The sequence below is a fragment of the Epargyreus clarus genome, unplaced genomic scaffold (genome assembly GCF_041222505.1).
Source record: "Epargyreus clarus isolate Ecla_fem2 unplaced genomic scaffold, WU_Ecla_fem_2.2 ptg000005l, whole genome shotgun sequence".
NCBI classification, from domain to species: domain Eukaryota; kingdom Metazoa; phylum Arthropoda; class Insecta; order Lepidoptera; family Hesperiidae; genus Epargyreus; species Epargyreus clarus.
In genome coordinates this window covers 518584-538193 of record NW_027332213.1, presented here as the reverse complement: position 1 = coordinate 538193, position 19610 = coordinate 518584, and the positions used below count along the sequence as shown (strand labels likewise).

General features: G+C 33.7%; 3 protein-coding genes across 7 annotated transcripts in view; 2 read left to right on the top strand and 1 right to left on the bottom strand.

The window, feature by feature from the left end:
* Cad89D (cadherin 89D) overlaps positions 1 to 19610 on the bottom strand; it is a 77798-nt gene that overhangs the window by 31279 nt on the left and 26909 nt on the right. For all 4 annotated transcript variants that reach the window (XM_073093761.1, XM_073093762.1, XM_073093763.1 and 1 more), the window contains exon 3: positions 18469 to 18568. In XM_073093761.1, coding sequence (XP_072949862.1) covers positions 18469 to 18568 — 100 coding nt within the window. The remainder of the gene's footprint in view (positions 1 to 18468; positions 18569 to 19610) is intronic.
* LOC140757893 (facilitated trehalose transporter Tret1-like) lies at positions 10816 to 13904 on the top strand. Of its 2 annotated transcripts, none has more exons than XM_073093765.1 (3): positions 10816 to 11016; positions 11548 to 11686; positions 12025 to 13899. In XM_073093765.1, the coding sequence occupies exons 1-3, from the start codon at positions 10918 to 10920 to the stop codon at positions 13272 to 13274; spliced, it is 1488 nt and encodes a 495-aa protein (XP_072949866.1). In that variant the 5' UTR covers positions 10816 to 10917; the 3' UTR covers positions 13275 to 13899. The 2 variants fall into 2 exon arrangements, with proteins under 2 accessions (XP_072949866.1, XP_072949867.1); XM_073093766.1 differs by lacking the exon at positions 10816 to 11016 and adding an exon at positions 11191 to 11288 and having other exon boundaries at positions 12025 to 13904.
* LOC140757894 (facilitated trehalose transporter Tret1-like) lies at positions 14171 to 16500 on the top strand. Its single transcript, XM_073093767.1, has 3 exons — positions 14171 to 14551; positions 14933 to 15071; positions 15261 to 16500. Exons 1-3 carry the CDS (start codon positions 14459 to 14461, stop codon positions 16475 to 16477), a joined length of 1449 nt encoding a protein of 482 aa, XP_072949868.1. The 5' UTR covers positions 14171 to 14458; the 3' UTR covers positions 16478 to 16500.

The following is a 19610-nucleotide window of genomic DNA, read 5'->3' as shown; positions in this document are numbered from 1 at the left end:
ATCATACACGCGTGCAAGTTTGGTAGAGCTCACAAAATCCCCGCGTTATCTAATTACATAAGATAACTTTTTTATTTATCATTACATAGCATTTGGTAGCGTTGCATAATTAATTTGTTTCAGTTATAACAATGAAGTGATAGTATCTTAATTGAATGCGTTCAAAATAAATTGCATAGTCACTCACGCCATTACTGAAAATGGGAAAGAGTAGATGAAAGCAGTATGTACCGAAATTTCAAATAACACAGTAGACAACTTTGTGGTCACCGATCTACCGTGCAATGAAATTAAATCTTATATATAAAATTCTCGTGTCACAATGTTAGTTACTGTACTCCTCCGAAACGGCTTTACCGATTTTCACCATATTTTATATGCATATTCAGTAGGTCTGGGAATCGGCTAGTATCTATTTTTCATATCCCTAAGTGATAAGGGTTATTCACCCTAAACTTTTTTTTATTTATATAGCAACACAACGTTTGCCGGGTCAGCTAGTGAATTATATTTATTTTGCATGGGCAATTATATTTATTATACGGTGGCACTTACAAATTGACAGTCATAATATTTTTTCTTAACCTACTACAGGATCGGAATGTGACCTCAAGGAAGCTCCAGGTTAAATCTCTGGGTGAAATTTAATTACGAATTAAAAAACACGGTTCTTGGTCAGTGATCGTGTATTTGCGTTGCTTTACTACCATCGTTAAAGTTAACACGGTCATAGTGATAAGATGTTTGTTAGCAACACGTCAAATGCTGACCTTATATTTAGAAATTATTTTATTTTTGTGAGAGGAATAAACTATTTTTATTTCATTTAAAAAAAAATCCAATCATATCTTGTGTACTTTATTTATAGTATAGTCGAATATTCTACAACTCTCTATAACTCTATATGGACTTCCCTAAATAAATAACTTCATGGATCATCGCACTTGGATTTTTCCTGTGTTATGGGGGCATGGATAGCTACAAAAACGCATATATAAACACCCAAAATAACCATTTAAATTCTATTTATATTATATTCTTAACGTTAACCGTCGTAGAGTCAACTTACCCTGATGATGCTCCGTTTTGGAGCGAAACACGTGTTGGTGGTGGTATGTATGGTGGTGTATATTTTTAATATTTTCCATCTGCACGCATCTTTTGAGGGAGGGAGGGTGGTACATACTGCATGGCTTGAAATATATACCATCATACATATTTGTAGCGGATTGTTGCGAAGTAGTTTTAATCGTTACTTAATTTAAATTCATTCATTCATTCATTCTGATGGATATTTGTCAACAACAAAAACATTATTTTATTTCTACCTCTTAACAGCAGTGTTAAGCGCTGCTGTGTTTTGGTTTGAAGGGTGTGCTACACCTATTTCTGCCTGATAATAGCAGTGTTCGTTGCTGTGTTCCGTTTTGAAGGGTGTGGTAAGGGAGACATACTTTTATAAGGTGTTCCAGCTTAGTCCTCAGGGGTAGCGGTGCATCAGCGGCCGAACTTAGGTAGGAATATCTGATCATATCTGGGGTTGATTACAGATGTCAATGGGCGGCAGTAGCCACTTACCATCCGGTGGACTGCATTCTCGTCTGCTACTCCTATATTATATTAAAAAAAAATTAAACGATCAAATTCACATGCAGACTTGGTCTTTGTTTCGTTATAACCCCCTAGTTGGCTACGGCATCCAACTAAAATGGCACTTTAAAACGATTTATATGTATAAGTAGTTTCTTTTACAACCCCTTTCAAATACCAACATATTCAGGATTGCCTGCAACAAGCGATTGAGATGAAATACCAGTAATAGCCAACTCGGTCATTGTAGTGTAATACAGCAATAATGAGATGTGAGACGTCAAGTTTTTATGTTATGTTTAAACTAGTGAGCGATAGACGGGCGGTTAAAACGCTGCAGTTAAAATATTGAATTATTGGGAAATTTCAAACTTAGACAAAATAATTAATAAAGGTGTGAATACATTGATTTATATTGCAATAAATTTTCTTATAGTTTTATTTTCATAATAGGCCAGCATGCAGCCCACCAGATGGTAAGTGGGCATCTGTAATCAACTCCTGTAATCAACTAAGGTGAAATTCCTCGGAAAAGTACGTCTCCCTTACCACGCCCTTGAAATCAGAACACAACAGCGCTTACCACTGTTGTTTTAATATTATATTAAAAGTGAAGTTCGCACATTTCGCACTTTGGCCCTAGCCCCTCGCTCTAATCAGTTCAGTTGAGGTTATTAAAACCAACCGTATCTACCAATAGTACACTACCAAGTGGCTTACGAGAAATCAATTATGAAATGAAATTTTGTATTTATTTACAGTCTGTTTAGCAATTAAATCCTCAATTTCAAACCGTCCGTGTATGCGTACAGTTCAAGTGCGTTGCATATACGAATACACTCACCAACACTTTTCCTCTCACATTGTGTAATCGCATTATGACCGCGCCGCTAATGCTTACTTTAAACTAAAATGAACTATTATGTAGGTATGTTACTAGTCTTTTACCTGCGGCTATGTCTGTTATTTATGTTATGACAGAACGAACAAGGCTGTCCGTGGTCTATAAGCTATCCTAAATAGGATGTTGTTGTCTGAAATATTATCTCCGTTTCTGTAAATCGGAGTCCAGTATAATCACTTCTATCACCTTCATAATTTGACAACAGGATCTAACTGCATATTCTATAAGCTACTTATGTATTAAATTATATTTGCATCTTATACAAATCTTATACACTAAGTTCTATTACTGTTTGCGAACTAACAAACTACAGTAAAACCCATTTAAGACGATTTCATAGGGACCCAACCAAAAATGCGTCTTAAGCGAGAAAGCGTATTAACCGGGATAAGGAAAATAAAACTTACTAGTAATAAATTATGCATTTATAAATTACCTTATGATTAATAAAATTAATTAATTATGATTCCCCCATTCAATCGGGTGTTATTTGCTTGTGGCATTTGGAGGTAAGTAAATAAGCTTGATATTCTTTAGTTCAATACCTTTCGGATGAGCGGGACAATTATCAATGAATAGAATTATGCGTCTACTTCTAATCTACAAGTGTTTATCTAAAGATTTTAACAAGTCGCTGAAACAAATGCTGGTCATCCAAGCTCGAGATTGTGCATCATATGTTACAGGGAGCGATCTTAGTAGTTATATCTTTCGACCAGTTACGAAATAGGCGTATTAAACGGGATGTCGAAGCGTATTAAGCGTTAAGAAATGTATGAAAACATGTCTCACATGTCTCAAAATGCAGGGACTGGCGTAAAATGGTGTATTATGCGAGAAATCGTATTAAACGTGATCGTATTAAGCGGGTTCTACTGTATTTACAACTTTGCTTGTCCATTTTAGTGATTTCTTTATAATAATGAATTAGCAATCGAGTATGCAATCCACCTGATGGTAAGTGGCTCCTGATTATCATCGGCATCTAATATGTTTATTTTTAACGCTTTATTAGCTTGGGTTGTATCTATGTATGTATGTATGTAACGGAATCTTTGAACTCTATTATCACCAATTTTCACAACTCTGATTAATTTGAAACTTTGCACACGTATCAAAGACCGATGACAATGCAATAATTTATTTGCAATTGCAACAATGTCTCATTATCCTTATTAACCTCCTGGGATCTTTCGTCATATATATATATATAACATAGAAAAGAAAAAAATTAACAGCTCCATCTGTCGATATTTGCGAGATCTTTTACGTTTATTCAATAGATAAAATGTTGGACCGCCATATTAAACTGTGATTGGCTGACAGGATGATACTATTTTATTGTATTGTGTATTTTAAGCGAACGATAACGTCACGGTCGGAAACACGTAGTAAGTAATTTTGAGATTTTTGTTCAAATATCGATGTTTTTATAAAAAATATGTATGTTTATTGTTTATAATAAATCATTTTTACTAAATATTATTCTACAATGCTTGTAGTTAACATTAAAAATTATGAAATATCGGGTGAAAGTTTTATGTCATACTGGTACCACATGAGTTCCCAATTACTACTGTGAATGGAAGAGTCCCGGTGTAATACTTATATGACATAAACAGTTTTTCTATCTCGGACTTCATATTTTAATGTTATTCTTGTTTGTTATTACGAGTTTACGCAATAACGAAATATCCGGTATGCTAGACAACTCGAAGCTAGACCTAACTGATGAATATGACGTAGAAAACATACCATTACAATGTCATGACGGCAACGATCACTCGTATTTTGGTCCTTCGAATTTTTCGGATATTGAAGTAGAAAGTTGTCCAGGTTTTGATATTTTTATCGGGTCCTCAATTATAATTACTGAAAGGGGCCATCCTAGAGCCTTAAGGATTTACTTTGGGTGAATCAGCAGTCCGCAAAATTTGCTAAATACTTACATCAGATCAACATTTTTATTGTGTTCATTATTTCACTAAAACAAAATTGGAAGACTTTTTTGAAAGGAGGTTTTCATATAACGATAACTACTCAACTAAAACAGAATTGCTAAGACCTGCTAATTTTGTAATGAAAAAAGCGTCTGAATCATTAGCTAGGAAAAATAGTTCTCACATCGTGGTTGGACAACAAACACACTGGACTCTGCCGTTACACTGAATCTGGCAGTAATTCGAGTTCAATTGGCAGTTCCAAGACCAAGACATTTTAATAGAAGGCTAAAATAAAACCCATGTCAACCGAAAGTTTCCGTTATCATAAAGAACATAATTTGGTCCATTACTCCAACGTTCCAAATAAATGCAGAAAACCAAAATACACAGCAACTACAGCAGCATATTGTATTCAATGCAATATATATTTCAAGGAAACATTTGTTTCTCATACAATTCAACAAACAATATTTTTCTTTAATCACCTACCTATTTATACTTTTTGTAACCATATTTTGTGTTCAGTTATCATTTGTGTCATAACAAGAAAGTACATAAAATTTATTAAATATTATTATTTGTACTTTAAAAAATATGTATAATCTCTGTACTCTGACTATATAACAGAACATATTTTAATTTTATTTGATGCCTGTGATATATGTTAGCAAAAATATATAAGACAACAGACAGTTAAGTTTACTGCCGAATGTGATTGTGAAAATCAATGTTTTTAAATTGAGTGTGACTGTTTAAAATTATAGATTAAGATACCATTGTGCACAACATATACGGTATTTTTTTTACAATATATGTCTTATATTACCGATTATTCACATAAAAATATAAGATTAATGGTCTATGTCATATATATATGACACAAATAGCAGTTGGAATTGGGAACTCACGTGTTATACATATGACATTGAGAAAAACTATATTTTCCGACTTACGTTTTTTATTATATTTTTTCTGTAATTCTATTACCTATTGTATTGGTCAGGGTAAAATTTAATTTAAATTCCTTACAACTTTTCTTCCTGGGTCCCAGGAGGTTAAATTAATTAATTTCTCCATCTTTGAGTTTTACACAGACTAAAAAATTAAAAATAATATATTTAGAGGCGATTCATTATGATTGACTGTTCAATCTTCTACTACTGTAATAGCACTCTTTGTCATTACAAAATATTTTCTAGTTTTTAGCTCGATTAGCAATAAAGGCTTGGTTTTAAAATTATTATTTATTTTTTTACACATGAACTCGTGAATCTAAGCCGCACTCGTCTACATGAAATATTCTCCTCTGCGATTGTTACCGTTGTGCAAAACGAATTAATTGTATCAGTTGCCCAACATGATTGATTTGTAGATATATTAATTAGTAACAACACTAATTATAAGTATCCGTTGTGGATGGAAAAACTGTGCGAAACAGGGCAAGGCGATTAAGAACAAGTTGAACCCGATTGGATTCATTATACAACTTTACAACGTTATAACGCTACAGTAAAACATTGGATAAATCTATTACTAGTTGCTATCAGCGACTTTGTAGATGAGACATTATCGTAATTCATATTCAGTGGTAATCATATATTATAAGTGGCAAGAACTTTGAAAATAATACAGAAAACAGTCCTTTACTTTAATATTACAGTAAAACCCATAAAATGTCTATGGTCTTAAAAGAAAACGCAAAAGTTATATTTTCAGTTCATAATCATACGTTACGTATTTGAAAACAGGTTTTTTTTTATTTACAGTGTAAAATTTGGAACCCTCTCTATGCGAGGTAACTCGTTTTGTTGGCCAGTTTTTTATCTATAATTACAAAAATACTTGTCCTGACTAACTAATTCATCATCGTAGTCTAAACTAGCGAAGACAGAAGCGTGAAATGTGTACAGAGTTCTGTTTATGATAAAAAAAAGATTTTCTTTTATATCCCACACCTAAAAGGACTATGAGGAGTTCAAAATTAGTTTAAAAATAGTCCAATTTTGAGCAAGCTCTATAAAACCTACTGTTGAACTTTTTAGTTAGAAATAATGAAACACTTTTTTCAGCGGTTTCAAAAAAGTCGTCGCTATTGTTTAGATATTGTATTAGGAAAACCAAAAAGTAATCAAAACTTCGCTGGCTGCGTTGCTGGCGAGAATACTTATTTATTAAAGAAAAAAACCTCAAGGCTAATAAACAGAAAATTATTGATATCATTAATTAGTGATTTTTTTAGTGATTTAAAACTAAAATAAAGTTGAATATAAAAGGGGGGTCTCCATACAACAAACCGGTATTTTTGGGCATTTTTCAATCTAACTGTTAGACCATACTAGGAAGGCGTCACACAATACAGTCTAAAAAATATTTGTCAAGTTTGCCCCTTGCAACCAGACTCAAAAATATCTACGTGATACGTCTATGTTAAGGCCAAAATGAATGAAATATAAATACGTAATTTTTTTTTCGGGAAAAACGTAAAAATAATCCTAAGGGTACAACAGATGCACGAGTGTCTTAACGAGGGTTCCGTCTTTTTGTTTTGACGTACGGTACCATAAAAAGATAAGAAACATCAGGTAAAAGCAAGGATGCAATTTCAAAGGAATCTTATTTAAACATTTGGTGTTTTTGCAAATATTTTCATTAACACAGTTTAATTACCCATAATTTAACCATTCTTATACAAGTAACAGCGACGGTTAAATAAGTACATTTCGAGGCAGTGGTTACCACAAGGCATTCATTATTACGTCCAAATTAGTCGATTAACTTTAAAAATATTTACATTAAAATATTCTAATTAGCGATCGTTATGATAATAAGATTTAGTATATACTTTTAATAAGTATCAGTGGCGACTAAATAATGTTATGATACAGTTGGTACCACGAGGCTTTCTTACATTTTACGGCTAAATAAGTTAATATATTTTTAAAATATTATATCTACAATGGATAAATATAAATACGAAGAAACTGTTCTACCGTTTTTGCCAGAGGATTTTAAAAAAGACGATGTCAAAGGTACCCGGAGGTATTTTTTACCGACAGGTAATTTTTGAATATTTAACCTTACTTGATAAAGTAATATAGCCCAGATAAGATTAGATTCCTACCGGTGGATAACCAAATGCGTTGCTACCCTTGAGTTGAATCTCTCGCCTCCGAAGTCGAACCACAATTAATTAATCAACAACCCATTACTGTCCCACTGCTGGGCACGGGTCTCCTCTCATAATGAGAAGGATTAGGCCATAGTCCATCGCGCTGGCCAAGTGCGTATTGGTAGACTTCACAAACCTTTGAGGTTTTTTTTATAAATCTCTCAGGTATGCAGGTTTCTTCGCGATGTTTTCCTTCACTGTTAAGCAAGTGATAATTAATTTCTAATACGCACATAAATTTGCAAAAAATTTTTTAGCGATTAGCGAAATTTTAATATTTTTTTCTGTTTCAGTTAATTGTAATCAGTGGAACCTGGGCGGTTTTCTTTACGTGTGGGTTGTGTACTGGATCACCCACAGTTTTTATACCTCAAATCAGACGGGAAGCTAATTCGTCTGAGGCCATCAATAAAGAAATGGCTTCGTGGTTGTGTAAGTTTTTATTAATATTAAATATTTACCATCAGTCAATTTCATGATGTCAAACTATTAATAAGTAAAAAATTATTATAAAAATAAACAACCCCTCTCTTTATTTTTTTTTTTATATTTGAGCCTAACGATAAAGCAGTTGTGCTACCTGATGGAAAGTAGTCAACGTCGACTATGAACATTTGCAACACCAGAGGAGTCGCCAATGCATCGCCGACTTTGAAGGAGAACTCTTTTTGCACCTTTTTTGAAGAGCCCCATGTCATAGCGCTCTGGGAATACCTCAGGAGGAAGTTTATTCCACATCTTGCACGTTCGTGGCAAGAACGTCCGTGCAAACCGAACCGTGGTGAATTAAAATAACTCATATCACTCAAACAATTAGGGCGAGTCAAACAAAATATTTTATACAAATCCTACAAGCCTTTGGGGTTGTTGGACGTACCAAAGATAACTTAAAATTAAATATCATGAATAACAGTTTTAAAACTAAGGGTTGTCCCAGATACAATGACTGATACCACACATGCTTTTTAAAGGATTGTATTTTGTCGCCCTTATATACTTACTTATTATAATATTACATAAGAGACAATATTAAACGAATCTTTCATTTCTATTTCAGCTTCCGCGCATGCATACAGTGGAGTATGCTTCGTACCTATGTTAGTGATATTGACGGATTCCATCGGTCGTAAACACACCAATTTATTTACAGGCACCATTTCTTTAATGGGCTTTATTGTATTTAGTTGTAGTACTAATGTCACACATTTGTTACTCAGTGAAATCATACAAGGATCAATATTAGCTGCCTGCTTCACTTTAAGCATTTTAATCGTCACGGAATACACGTCTCCTTGCTATAGAGGATTATTTTTAACCATAAAATCTGCTTCATTCTTATGGGGAATTTGGCTTGCGAACACAATTGGGACTTTTACACATTGGAAATATGTAGGAGTCCTGGGTGGAGTATGTGCTACATACGCGACGCTTGTGGCTCTGTATATGCCCGAATCGCCATATTGGTTAGCAAGTAAAAACCGATTCAAGGACTGCACGTCTTCACTTTTTTGGATTAGAGGATCAAATGATGAATCCAAAAAAGAACTTCTTAATCTTATTCAAGCTAAAAGCAATACAGAAACGAATTCCAAAAGTTTTCTATCAAAAACTGTAGAATTTAAAGATGTAATATTATCTAAGACGTTCTACAAGCCTCTTTTGTTGTCAATGTTAATTATAACACTCAGTAACATTTCAGGGAAGTATGGGTTTACTGTTTTTGCAATTGATATCATCAAGCAGATCACAAATAGCGAATCAGCAGCTTATTCTGGAATGCTCATTCTTGACGGCTTTACGGTCTTTAGTACGTACGTTGGTAGTGGTTTATCGAAAATTTTTAGACGTCGTCCTCAATTCATTGTTACAACTTTAGTAGCTGTTTTATTTCTGTTCACAATTTCTTCTTATTTATATCTAAATTCTATAGGAATTATTACAGAAAATATGTATGTATCAATCATATTGCTAATAGGATATTCAGTGGCTCTAGCTATTGGACCTTCCATCTTAGCGACGTCAATCACAGGCGAACTCATTCCTGTCACACATCGGATGTCTTTTACTCTTATAATGGGTTTATTCACAAATTTCATTTTTGCTACCCTTATAAAAGTTGCTCCATTATTATTTGGTTTCTTGGGAGCTCATGGGGCATTTTTGTTCTATGGAGTTTCAGTTATAATATGTCTTATTCCTATTTATGTATGTCTACCAGAAACAAAAGATAAAACGCTGCTGGAAATAGAAGAGTGTTTGAAAGGTACAAAAGCAGTAAAATGAAACGATATTTATAAATAAAATATGAAAATAAACATATACCTATATATAATACGAGTATATATATCCTTATAAATAAATCAATTAAAAATATGTTTTCTTTTAATTTAAAATATATCCGTGGTATAACTGTGTTTAAAATAACTCTGACTCTTTTTACTTTTTAAAATTTTGCACCCGTTCCATTAAATATAGTAGGTACCTTTGATAGTTTGCCTTATCGGTTTTACATGGATACAAGAGTATACTTTTGTATGTAATAATTTTAAGTTTAATAATAAATTTATTTCAAAGGTAGAGAAGATACCATTTGGGATATATGTCGATCTTTAGTGGAATGAATTAGTGTTTCTTTTATATGGCGCCATTTAGTCTCTGACCAGAGCATGTGATTCCCATAATTCGTGTTGCATCAATGATATCGAATGATATTTTTAACGTGCTATGCCCCGCGGTTTTACCGGCGTTCAAAAGTGTAAATACTCTGGAGATTTTAAGATTTTTAATGTTTTCAAAAAATGTAGCCTAATTTACTCCCTATAACATCAATTTCCTTTTTAACACGCTTTTATTAGCTAAAACACCCCACACTTTTTGAAAAAAGGAAAAAGTGTGGGGTGTACTCGTAATTCTGTTATTTCGTTAACAACAGGTCCGTTCATTTGATGTGCTATACTAGTTTAAAAAAATATTGCCTACTTTGCCTCTTATAAGTAGATTTTAAAGACAGATAGACAGGCGTACGAGTAATTTAACGAGGGTTTCATTTTTACGTATGGAAAAGATAAGAAATATCAGCAAAGCATAAGCGAGGACATGCAATGACAAAGAAATGATATTTAAACAGTTGGTGTTCTGTTACATTTGAATTAACACTCGATTTTAATTAATGATAATTTAACATGTTTGCTAAAAATGACATTGCGAGTTAAATAAATACATCCTGAGACAGACAGATATCTAGTGGTTCTCCATACGTATTACGGCTAAATTAGTTCATTTATTTAAATTATATTGCATTATTATCCACAATGGATAAATGTAAAAACACAGAAAGTGTTGTACCATTTTTGTCTGAGGATGTTAAAAATGACGATGACAAAGATTCCTGGAAGCATTTTTTACGACAGGTGATTTTTTACTTTTTTACCTCCCCTTCTTTGATGGTAAGTGCTCGCAGCCGCTCATGGAAATCTGCAACCAACTACATATAGAATAGATTCTATCTGAGGCCAATCGTATAAAACTATACACATTGTCTTGAGGCATATAGATATATAAGTCAGCCGTCATCCACACCATTTCGCCGAAATGCAGAAGTATAACTTCAATCGACATGTAAATGGCAGTATGACTTTTTGTAATATTGAAGTAACTAACGAGCATGCAGTACGTCCTCATGGTAAGTGACTCGAGAATATATTAGAGTTTATTTTTTTGGTATTAGGGGGAAATCTTCAAAAGATACGCAACCTTCTGACCATCTGAGTATGGTAGCGCTTAACACTGCTGATATAAGACAGAAATAGGAGTGGTGGTTTGTCCATCTGCAATGTATACGTCATTATGAATCATTTCTCAAGCAATTGTAAGAAGTGACTACGTTCCATAATATTCATTTACATTGGCAATTTTTTTTATAAGAATTATTTTCGTTTCAGTTAATAATAAGCAGTGGGATCTGGACGATGTTCTTTATGTGTGGACTGTGTACTGGATCACCCACAGTTTTTATACCTCAAATTAGGCGGGAGGCTAATTCGTCTGATGTTATCAGCAAGGAGATGATTTCCTGGTTATGTAAGTTTTTTTTATAATATAGAAGTAAAATACACTCATGCAGTTCATCTGCTCATATTTGGCTACTGCTGTCCATCGACATCAATCTTATCAATAAGCATATCTTACCACACTCTTCACACCGGAATACAGCAGCGACGAACGCTGCTGTTATTGGGCAGAAAAATGTATAACACTGGTGCCTCCCGAATCAAATCATAAAGGGTTCTACCATCTTTGTTGTTGTTGTTGTTGCTAATACAATTTAAATTAAATATTTTGAAAAACATCTTAAATCTAACTTTATGACGCAAAAACTACTCACAATCAGAATTTTAAATTTTAAATTTCTATTTCAGCTTGTGCACATACGTACAGTGGAGCATGCTTCGTGCCTATATTAGCAACATTGACGGGTTTAATCGGTCGTAAATACTCCAATTTGTTTATAGGCATCATTTCGTTGATTGGTTTCATTGTATTTAGCTGTAGTACAAATGCCACTCATTTGTTAATCAGTGAAATCATACAAGGATCAATAGTAGCCGCCTTGGTCACTTCAGCTATTTTAATCGTCACTGAGTATACTTCTCCTAGCTATAGAGGATTATTTTTAACCATAAAGTCTGCTTCTTTCTTTTGGGGGCTATGGGTTGCGAACACGATTGGGACTTTTACGCATTGGAAATATATTGGAATCCTCGGTGGATCCTGTGCAATATATACGACCCTTGTGTCTCTGTATATGCCTGAATCGCCATATTGGTTAGCAAATAAAGAGCGGTTCAACGACTGCACGTCTTCACTTTATTGGATTAGAGGATCAAATGATGAATCCAAAAGAGAACTTCTTAATCTACTTAAAGCGAGAAGCAATGCAGAGACTGATACCAGAAGTTTTCTATCAAAAATTGTAGAATTTAAACATGCAATATTATCTAAAACATTCTACAAGCCACTTTTGCTGTCAATGTTGATTATAACTCTTAATAACTTTTCCGGGAAATATGGATTTAGTGTTTTTGCAATTGATATCATCAAAAATATTACAAATAGCGAATCAGCAGCTTATTCCGGAATGCTTATTCTGGACGGCTTTACGGTGTTTAGTACGTACGTTGGTAGCGGTTTATCGAAAGTTATTAAACGGCGTACTTTATTCGTTGCTTCAACTTTGGTAGCTGTTTTATTTCTGTTTATAATTTCTATTTATTTGTACTTGAAATCTATAACAGTTATTGTAGAAAATAAGTATGTATCAATAATATTGTTAATAGGATATTCAGTGGCTTTAGCTGTGGGACCATTAATTTTATCGACGTCACTCACAGCCGAACTTATTCCAGTCACACATAGAACGTCTTTTACTTTATTAATGGGTATTTTCACAAATTTAGTTTTTGGTACCCTCATAAAAGTAGCTCCACTTTTATTTGGTTTATTGGGAGATCATGGGGCATTTTTGTTTTATGGAGTTTCAATGACAGTCTGCCTTATTCCTATTTACGCATATCTACCAGAAACAAAAGATAAAACACTCATGGAAATAGAAGAGTGTTTGAAAGGTACACTAGCATTAAATGAAACTAAATCTATGAATAAAATATAAAATAATTGCAAAGTAATTTAATTTAAAATAACTCATTTACGTGGGTATACTTATACTTAGATGATTCATACTTATGATTTGTAGCAATTTTCTCGTGTATCTCCCTTGCATCAGCAGGCCATCTCGTTTGGTGTATGTTTTTTATTTAACGCAATTGCTACTTGTAATCCTTTAAGAATGACTACATCTTATCAAGGAAAAATATTAGAAAGGAACGCAAAGAGCGTTTTTTTTAAACAATTATCGTTACACGGAACATAAAAATAATCTCCTTTATTGTAATTAAATTGTCAGCGTAAAACCTGAAATTCGATGAACATTATTAGTATATTCATGGTATTTCAATTTATTTAGGTAACAAAGATGTATCTTTATCTAATTTAATAGCAATGTGGTCCCGTAAGGTTATTATTTTGTAAGTAATTTTATTTTTTATCTACCTATACATTATTACGTTTATTGATACAAATTGCCCACCGTTACTGTGAAACAGCCTATCAATATTATGTTGTCTATATCCAGTTTATCACGAGTAGTCTCAGTCAATGACGGCGCTACGTATTCCATATTAGGGGCCTTTTCCTGTCACACAGATTTTACCCTGCGTGCAAACCTGCTCCTTATTCGGTACACTTGTATACATACCGCTCTATCATACGTCTTCTGGCATACATGCCATATGCATGCTGCTCGCAAAGAGATTTGAGCGATTTTTTAAACATATATGAGTGTAGGTTACATGGAGGTAATACACGAGTGACAGACCCCGACGAAGAGTGTCGGTAGTCGGCGCCGGTCGCCGACAGCGCGATACAACAATCTGCGGTCGTTGGCGATAGTCAACGGCTGTCCCCACCTGTGTCCAACAACTGTGGTCAGTTGTCAGTCGCTGACGCGGGCTTTTGCTCGTATATTAGCGCCCTTGGTCTCAGATTTAACAATTTTATTAAAAACAATGTACCTATTTATGAAAACAAATTAATAATACCTGAATAATATGAATTTAATTTCCGATCACGGAATCCAATAAAGATAATTTTCACGGCATATTGTCTTGATGTCGGCCTTGTTTGTTTAATACATGTTAATTTATTCAGTACCGATATTTCATGGTTAGACTGCAAAATAATTGTAAATGTTATAAAAATATATGTTAATAATAAAATAGTGTTAAGAATGTGAAAATGGAAAACTATCAATATACGACTGTTGCTATCAATACACCTGAAGAACAAATTGCTGATAATGGAGTATCGCGGAAGTTTCTTTTACGACAGGTAAGCATTTTAGTTTCCGTGACTAGCAATAAAGCATTGATAATCTAGTAAATGAAACTCGAGGGGTCCAAGGTTCGAATCCCAAGCCTCTATTATTTTTCAAAGTTATGTGAGTGTCATAAATTTAGAAATTAATTATCGCTTACAATTTAATACTTTGAAGGAAAACATCGTGAGGACATCTACACGCCGTAAATTTGTATTAAAAAGTTTTCAAAATTGTGTTAAGTCTACGGATTCTTAATTGGCCAGCTCTATGAACTATTGCCTTAAATCCGTCTTCTACTGGGAAGAGATACATTTTATTTAGTCAGTCAATCCTAAATTTAAACTTTCTAGTAATATGACAGTTTTATATATACAACGTATGATTACTTTCAGGTGTTTGTTTGTTCTGGAATCTGGGCAAGTTACTTCTCATTTGGCTTAAGCTATGGATCTCCCACAGTACTTATTGCCCAAATACGACGAGAAGCGAATTCGACAGACGCGGTCAGTCTTGAAATGGCATCTTGGTTATGTAAGTTTAACTTGGTTTCTCAAATTTCGATAAATCAGTCTCAAGACCAACTATATCTTAAAAGTCGGGCTCGGAAAGTAATTAATTACCTACTAAACTTTAACTTCTTCAATCATTCACCTTTCTACTTTGTAAGTTTTATTATCCATGATACACACCTAAGATTAATAATCGATTAATTATTTACAGCATCCACATACAACTACAGTGGATTAATAAGCACCATTGTCTTGGCCATACTTGCAAGACTCATCGGTCGAAAAAGGTCTTTCTTATTCATTTGCTTCACGTCTTTCATCGGTTACTTAGTTTTCTACTTCAGTACAACTACCACCCATATTCTAATTAGCGAAGTCATACATGGACCTCTCACAGCTTGTCATATAACAATATCTATTATGGTGCTTACGGAGTTCACTTCTCCCAGATATCGAGGTGTATTTCTGACCCTAAAATCAGCCTCATTCTTGTGGGGGATTTGGATAGCGAACACAATTGGAACCTTCTGTCACTGGAAAAATATTGGTATCCTCGGATTTGCATGTTCTATATATTCTTCACTAACTGCTCTGTTCTGGCCTGAATCTCCATACTGGCTGGCTTTTAAAACGAGATTCGAAGATTGTGCAAACGCACATCGGTGGTTGAAAGGATTGAGCATGGAATCAAACAGAGAATTAGAAGATTTGATTAAATCAAGAAAAGATTTCAAAACTTCATCAAATGCGCCAGGAAATCCTCTCAGGAAGATTTTAGAAGCATTGATGTCCAAAACATTTTACAAACCAATTGCCCTGTCGTTTTTAGTCATATCATTGTATAATTTATCTGGAAAAATTGCATGTGCAATGTATGCTTTAGATATTATCAAGCGAATCAGCAAGACAGAGTCAACTGCTTATACGGGAATGCTGATCATGGATGGAATTACTGTTCTCGGGATGTACGTTGGTTGCGGATTGTCAAAAATGCTGAAAAGAAGAACATTATTACTGATCTCGGCTACAATTGGCGTTGCATTTTTATATAGCATATCGATTTATGTGTATCTTATTAACCACGGTATTATTTCAGAAGATGCTATTATAACAATTTCGCTGTTAATGGGATATTCGTTAACAATTAGCGTGGGTTTGATGATAATGGCAACAACAATTCTAGGAGAACTAATTCCTCTAAAGTATAGAAGTACGTCTCTAATACTTTTAGGTTGTTATAGTAATCTACTAATGGGAACGTTAATAAAAATATATCCAGTTTTGTTAAAATCTTACGGGGTTCATGGTCTATTTTTATTTTTTGCGTTAAGCGCGTCAATATGTACTATATTAACTTACATATTGTTACCAGAGACCAAAGACAAAACGCTTCTAGAAATACAGGAGAGTCTCTTAAAAACGAATTAAAATATAAATATGTCAAAAATGTATTTGTACGTGAATAAATAAATCATGCACCAACTTTGGTATAGTTTTGTTTTAGTTTATTTGAAACCATGATGAGTCTTCTGTTTTAGATGAGACTTCGTGGTTTAATTGCGCTCACGTCACCGCTACACCTATTTATGATATAATTTAACAAATAAGATAGTTCTAACTTAGTTCCCAGTTAACGCATTTATAGCAAGTGACATGAATAAGTATTTCGTAAATAAATCAATGAGTAAACATCTAATGTATATTAATTAAAGTGACATCATCATTTATCACATGGACACGTATTTCCTCTGACTGGAAAGGATTTATTGCACCAGACGACTAGCCCAGTTTGGTTAGAAGACTTCTTACACTTCTGAGAACATTTTGAAATCTTAGACATGTAAGTTTTCTTGCCATTTTCTCTTTCACTGTGCGTTAGTTAAGTAATTTTAACGTAAGTACAACTGAAGGTTGATGATGATGGCACCATGATGAATCGTAGTTTCAAACTATCATCGGCATTTTCTTTAAAAGTATACAAGCTAATCTTAGAAACATTTTAACTGATTTGGATGGGATTTTCACAGAAAGGGAATTGTCAAGAAATGAAATAAGATAATATATTTTTATCTAAAATACATTTTATTAAGGTAAGCAGTAAAGTGAACATGATTTCGAAAAATAATGAAAATCTTCAACCGGTAAAACTTCTACAGGTAAAACCATTTTCTTTACGTGTGTAAACATGAGCTTACGATGTAGGCCAGTGTTGTAATTTATTGTTATTTCGTGACAGAGATGCGTCGTGTGTAAGGCAATACTCGTATATCTTGTCTTAGATCGGAGATATCATCTTGGTTACAGAGATGCGTGGTTAAGGTTAGAAGCAAACTTTCGAATTTCATTCTGAATTTACCCCTGTTAGACACCGTTTCTTAATTTATTTTTAACTTTTTTCGCAATTTTTCACTGCGATTAAATTTGTACAAAAAATAATCTTCATATAATTTCTTAATTAAACCAAGTCTTAACATGGTCACGTCGGCCCTTGTACTCCTATAACTAATACCATATGGAACAGAGATTATACTCGTGTAGCTAACCATAAAAATCCGTGGGAGTTTTATTGCATATGTGATAAGCAGTACTACTACTGTATTTGAAATTACATTTACATTAGTATAATATTCACAGTGCAAATTGGGTGCAAAATATAAGAGATAAAAATATTACGCGAATGATTAAAACATTCATTCATAGATGGAGTGCTTAGTGCCTTATAATTAGGGTTCCGTATCCAAAGGGTAAATACGGAACCCTATTACTAAGACTTCGCTGTCTGTCCGTCTGTCACAGAGCTATATCTCCGGAACCGTAAGAGAATAGTAGAGACACATGAAATTTTTACAGAGGATACATAATGGTAGCCGCTATAACGACAAATACTAAAAATAAAATAAAATTGAATAATAAAGGGGGGTCTCCATACAACAAACCGGTATATTTCACCTTTTTCCGATGTAATTGTTAAACCGTACTAGGAAGACGGTTGAAATTTTTACAGTCCGTTTACTACTAACTGGTATAATATAAGAATAATAAATAAGAAGATAACAAATAAGTACCATACAACATATTGTACTCGTAATACATGTGTTTACGTATCATTCATCATCACCCCAACGCCATCTATTGTTGTTTCATATAACTAAATATTGTTGAAAATAATAAAATGAATAAAAATAATGAACATTTGGTGGTACGGAAGCCTCCATGTGCGAGTTCGACACGTACTTGGCGATTTTTTTTTATAAAATTAATATTATTTAATTACATATTTCCTTCGCTGCTTTTGCATCAACTCATTTTATGTATACTCATACTATGTGTTTCCGTGCACGTGACCGAATAACTTATTAATAACATGGATTATTACTATTATTGGGGATAAAGTACACGTCAAGGGAAAATATACGTACCTGGGGTGTACTTCGACTTGCAGAACCTCATCTCCCACATTCAGATCTTCTGGTATCCTGACGAACTTGAGGTAGTCTCCGACGGGATAGAAGTTACAACCTGGAATAAATGATGACATATCAGCAAAGAACGTTTTAATATATTATGACACGCAATTGTTCATTAATTATCATATTTTCCATTTTTTAATTTCGTTGTTTGGCAAGATGTCGCCACTTATAATTGTACTGCCATATTATTCATATACTGCATATTATTCAATAATGTAACAAATGTATGTAAAAGTGAACAGTAAACTAGTGACTGTTATCAAATAAATCTATATATATAAAAGAAAGTCGTGTTAGTTACTCCACTTATAACTCAAGAACGGCTGAACCGATTTGGCTGAAAATTGGTGGAGAGGTAGCTTAGAACCAGGAGACGGACATAGGATACTTTTTATCCCGTTCGACCGCGTTTCCTTGAAGTCATTTTATAACTCAAGAACGGTTGAACCGATTTAGCTGAAAATTGGTAAAGAGGTAGATTAGAACCAGGAAACGGACATAGGATACTTTTTATCCCGTTCGACCGCGTTTCCTTGAAGTCATTTTATAACTCAAGAACGGCTGAACCAATTTGACTGAAAATTAATCGAGAGGTAGCTTAGAAGCAGGAAAAGGACATAGGATACTTTTTATCCCGTTCGACCGCGTTTTCGTGAAGCATTTTATAACTCAACAACGGCTGAACCAATTTGACTGAAAATTGGTGGAGAGGTAGCTTAGAACCAGGAGACGGACATAGGATACTTTTTATCCTGTTCGACCGCGTTTCCGTGAATAAATAAGAGTTGAAAGTTTGTATTAAAGTCCCCCAGTTTTGATGCAAATCTATATGAAAATTGGTATTTGATAGGATTACGATAGAAAGTAATTAAATATCTATTTTACGATATTTGCAAAATCAACCCTTAAGTTGGTTAAGTAGGGGTTGGAATTTTATATTAAAATCCGTTAATTTGGAAGCAAAAACTGTAAAAATTTGCATTTGGCTTTAGAAGACACTTCGTTTAGAAATCGGCAGATTTTGAAGCAAAGTCTATGAAAATTGGAATTTAGCTTTTTGATTCAAAATAATAGAACACATTTTTCACCGT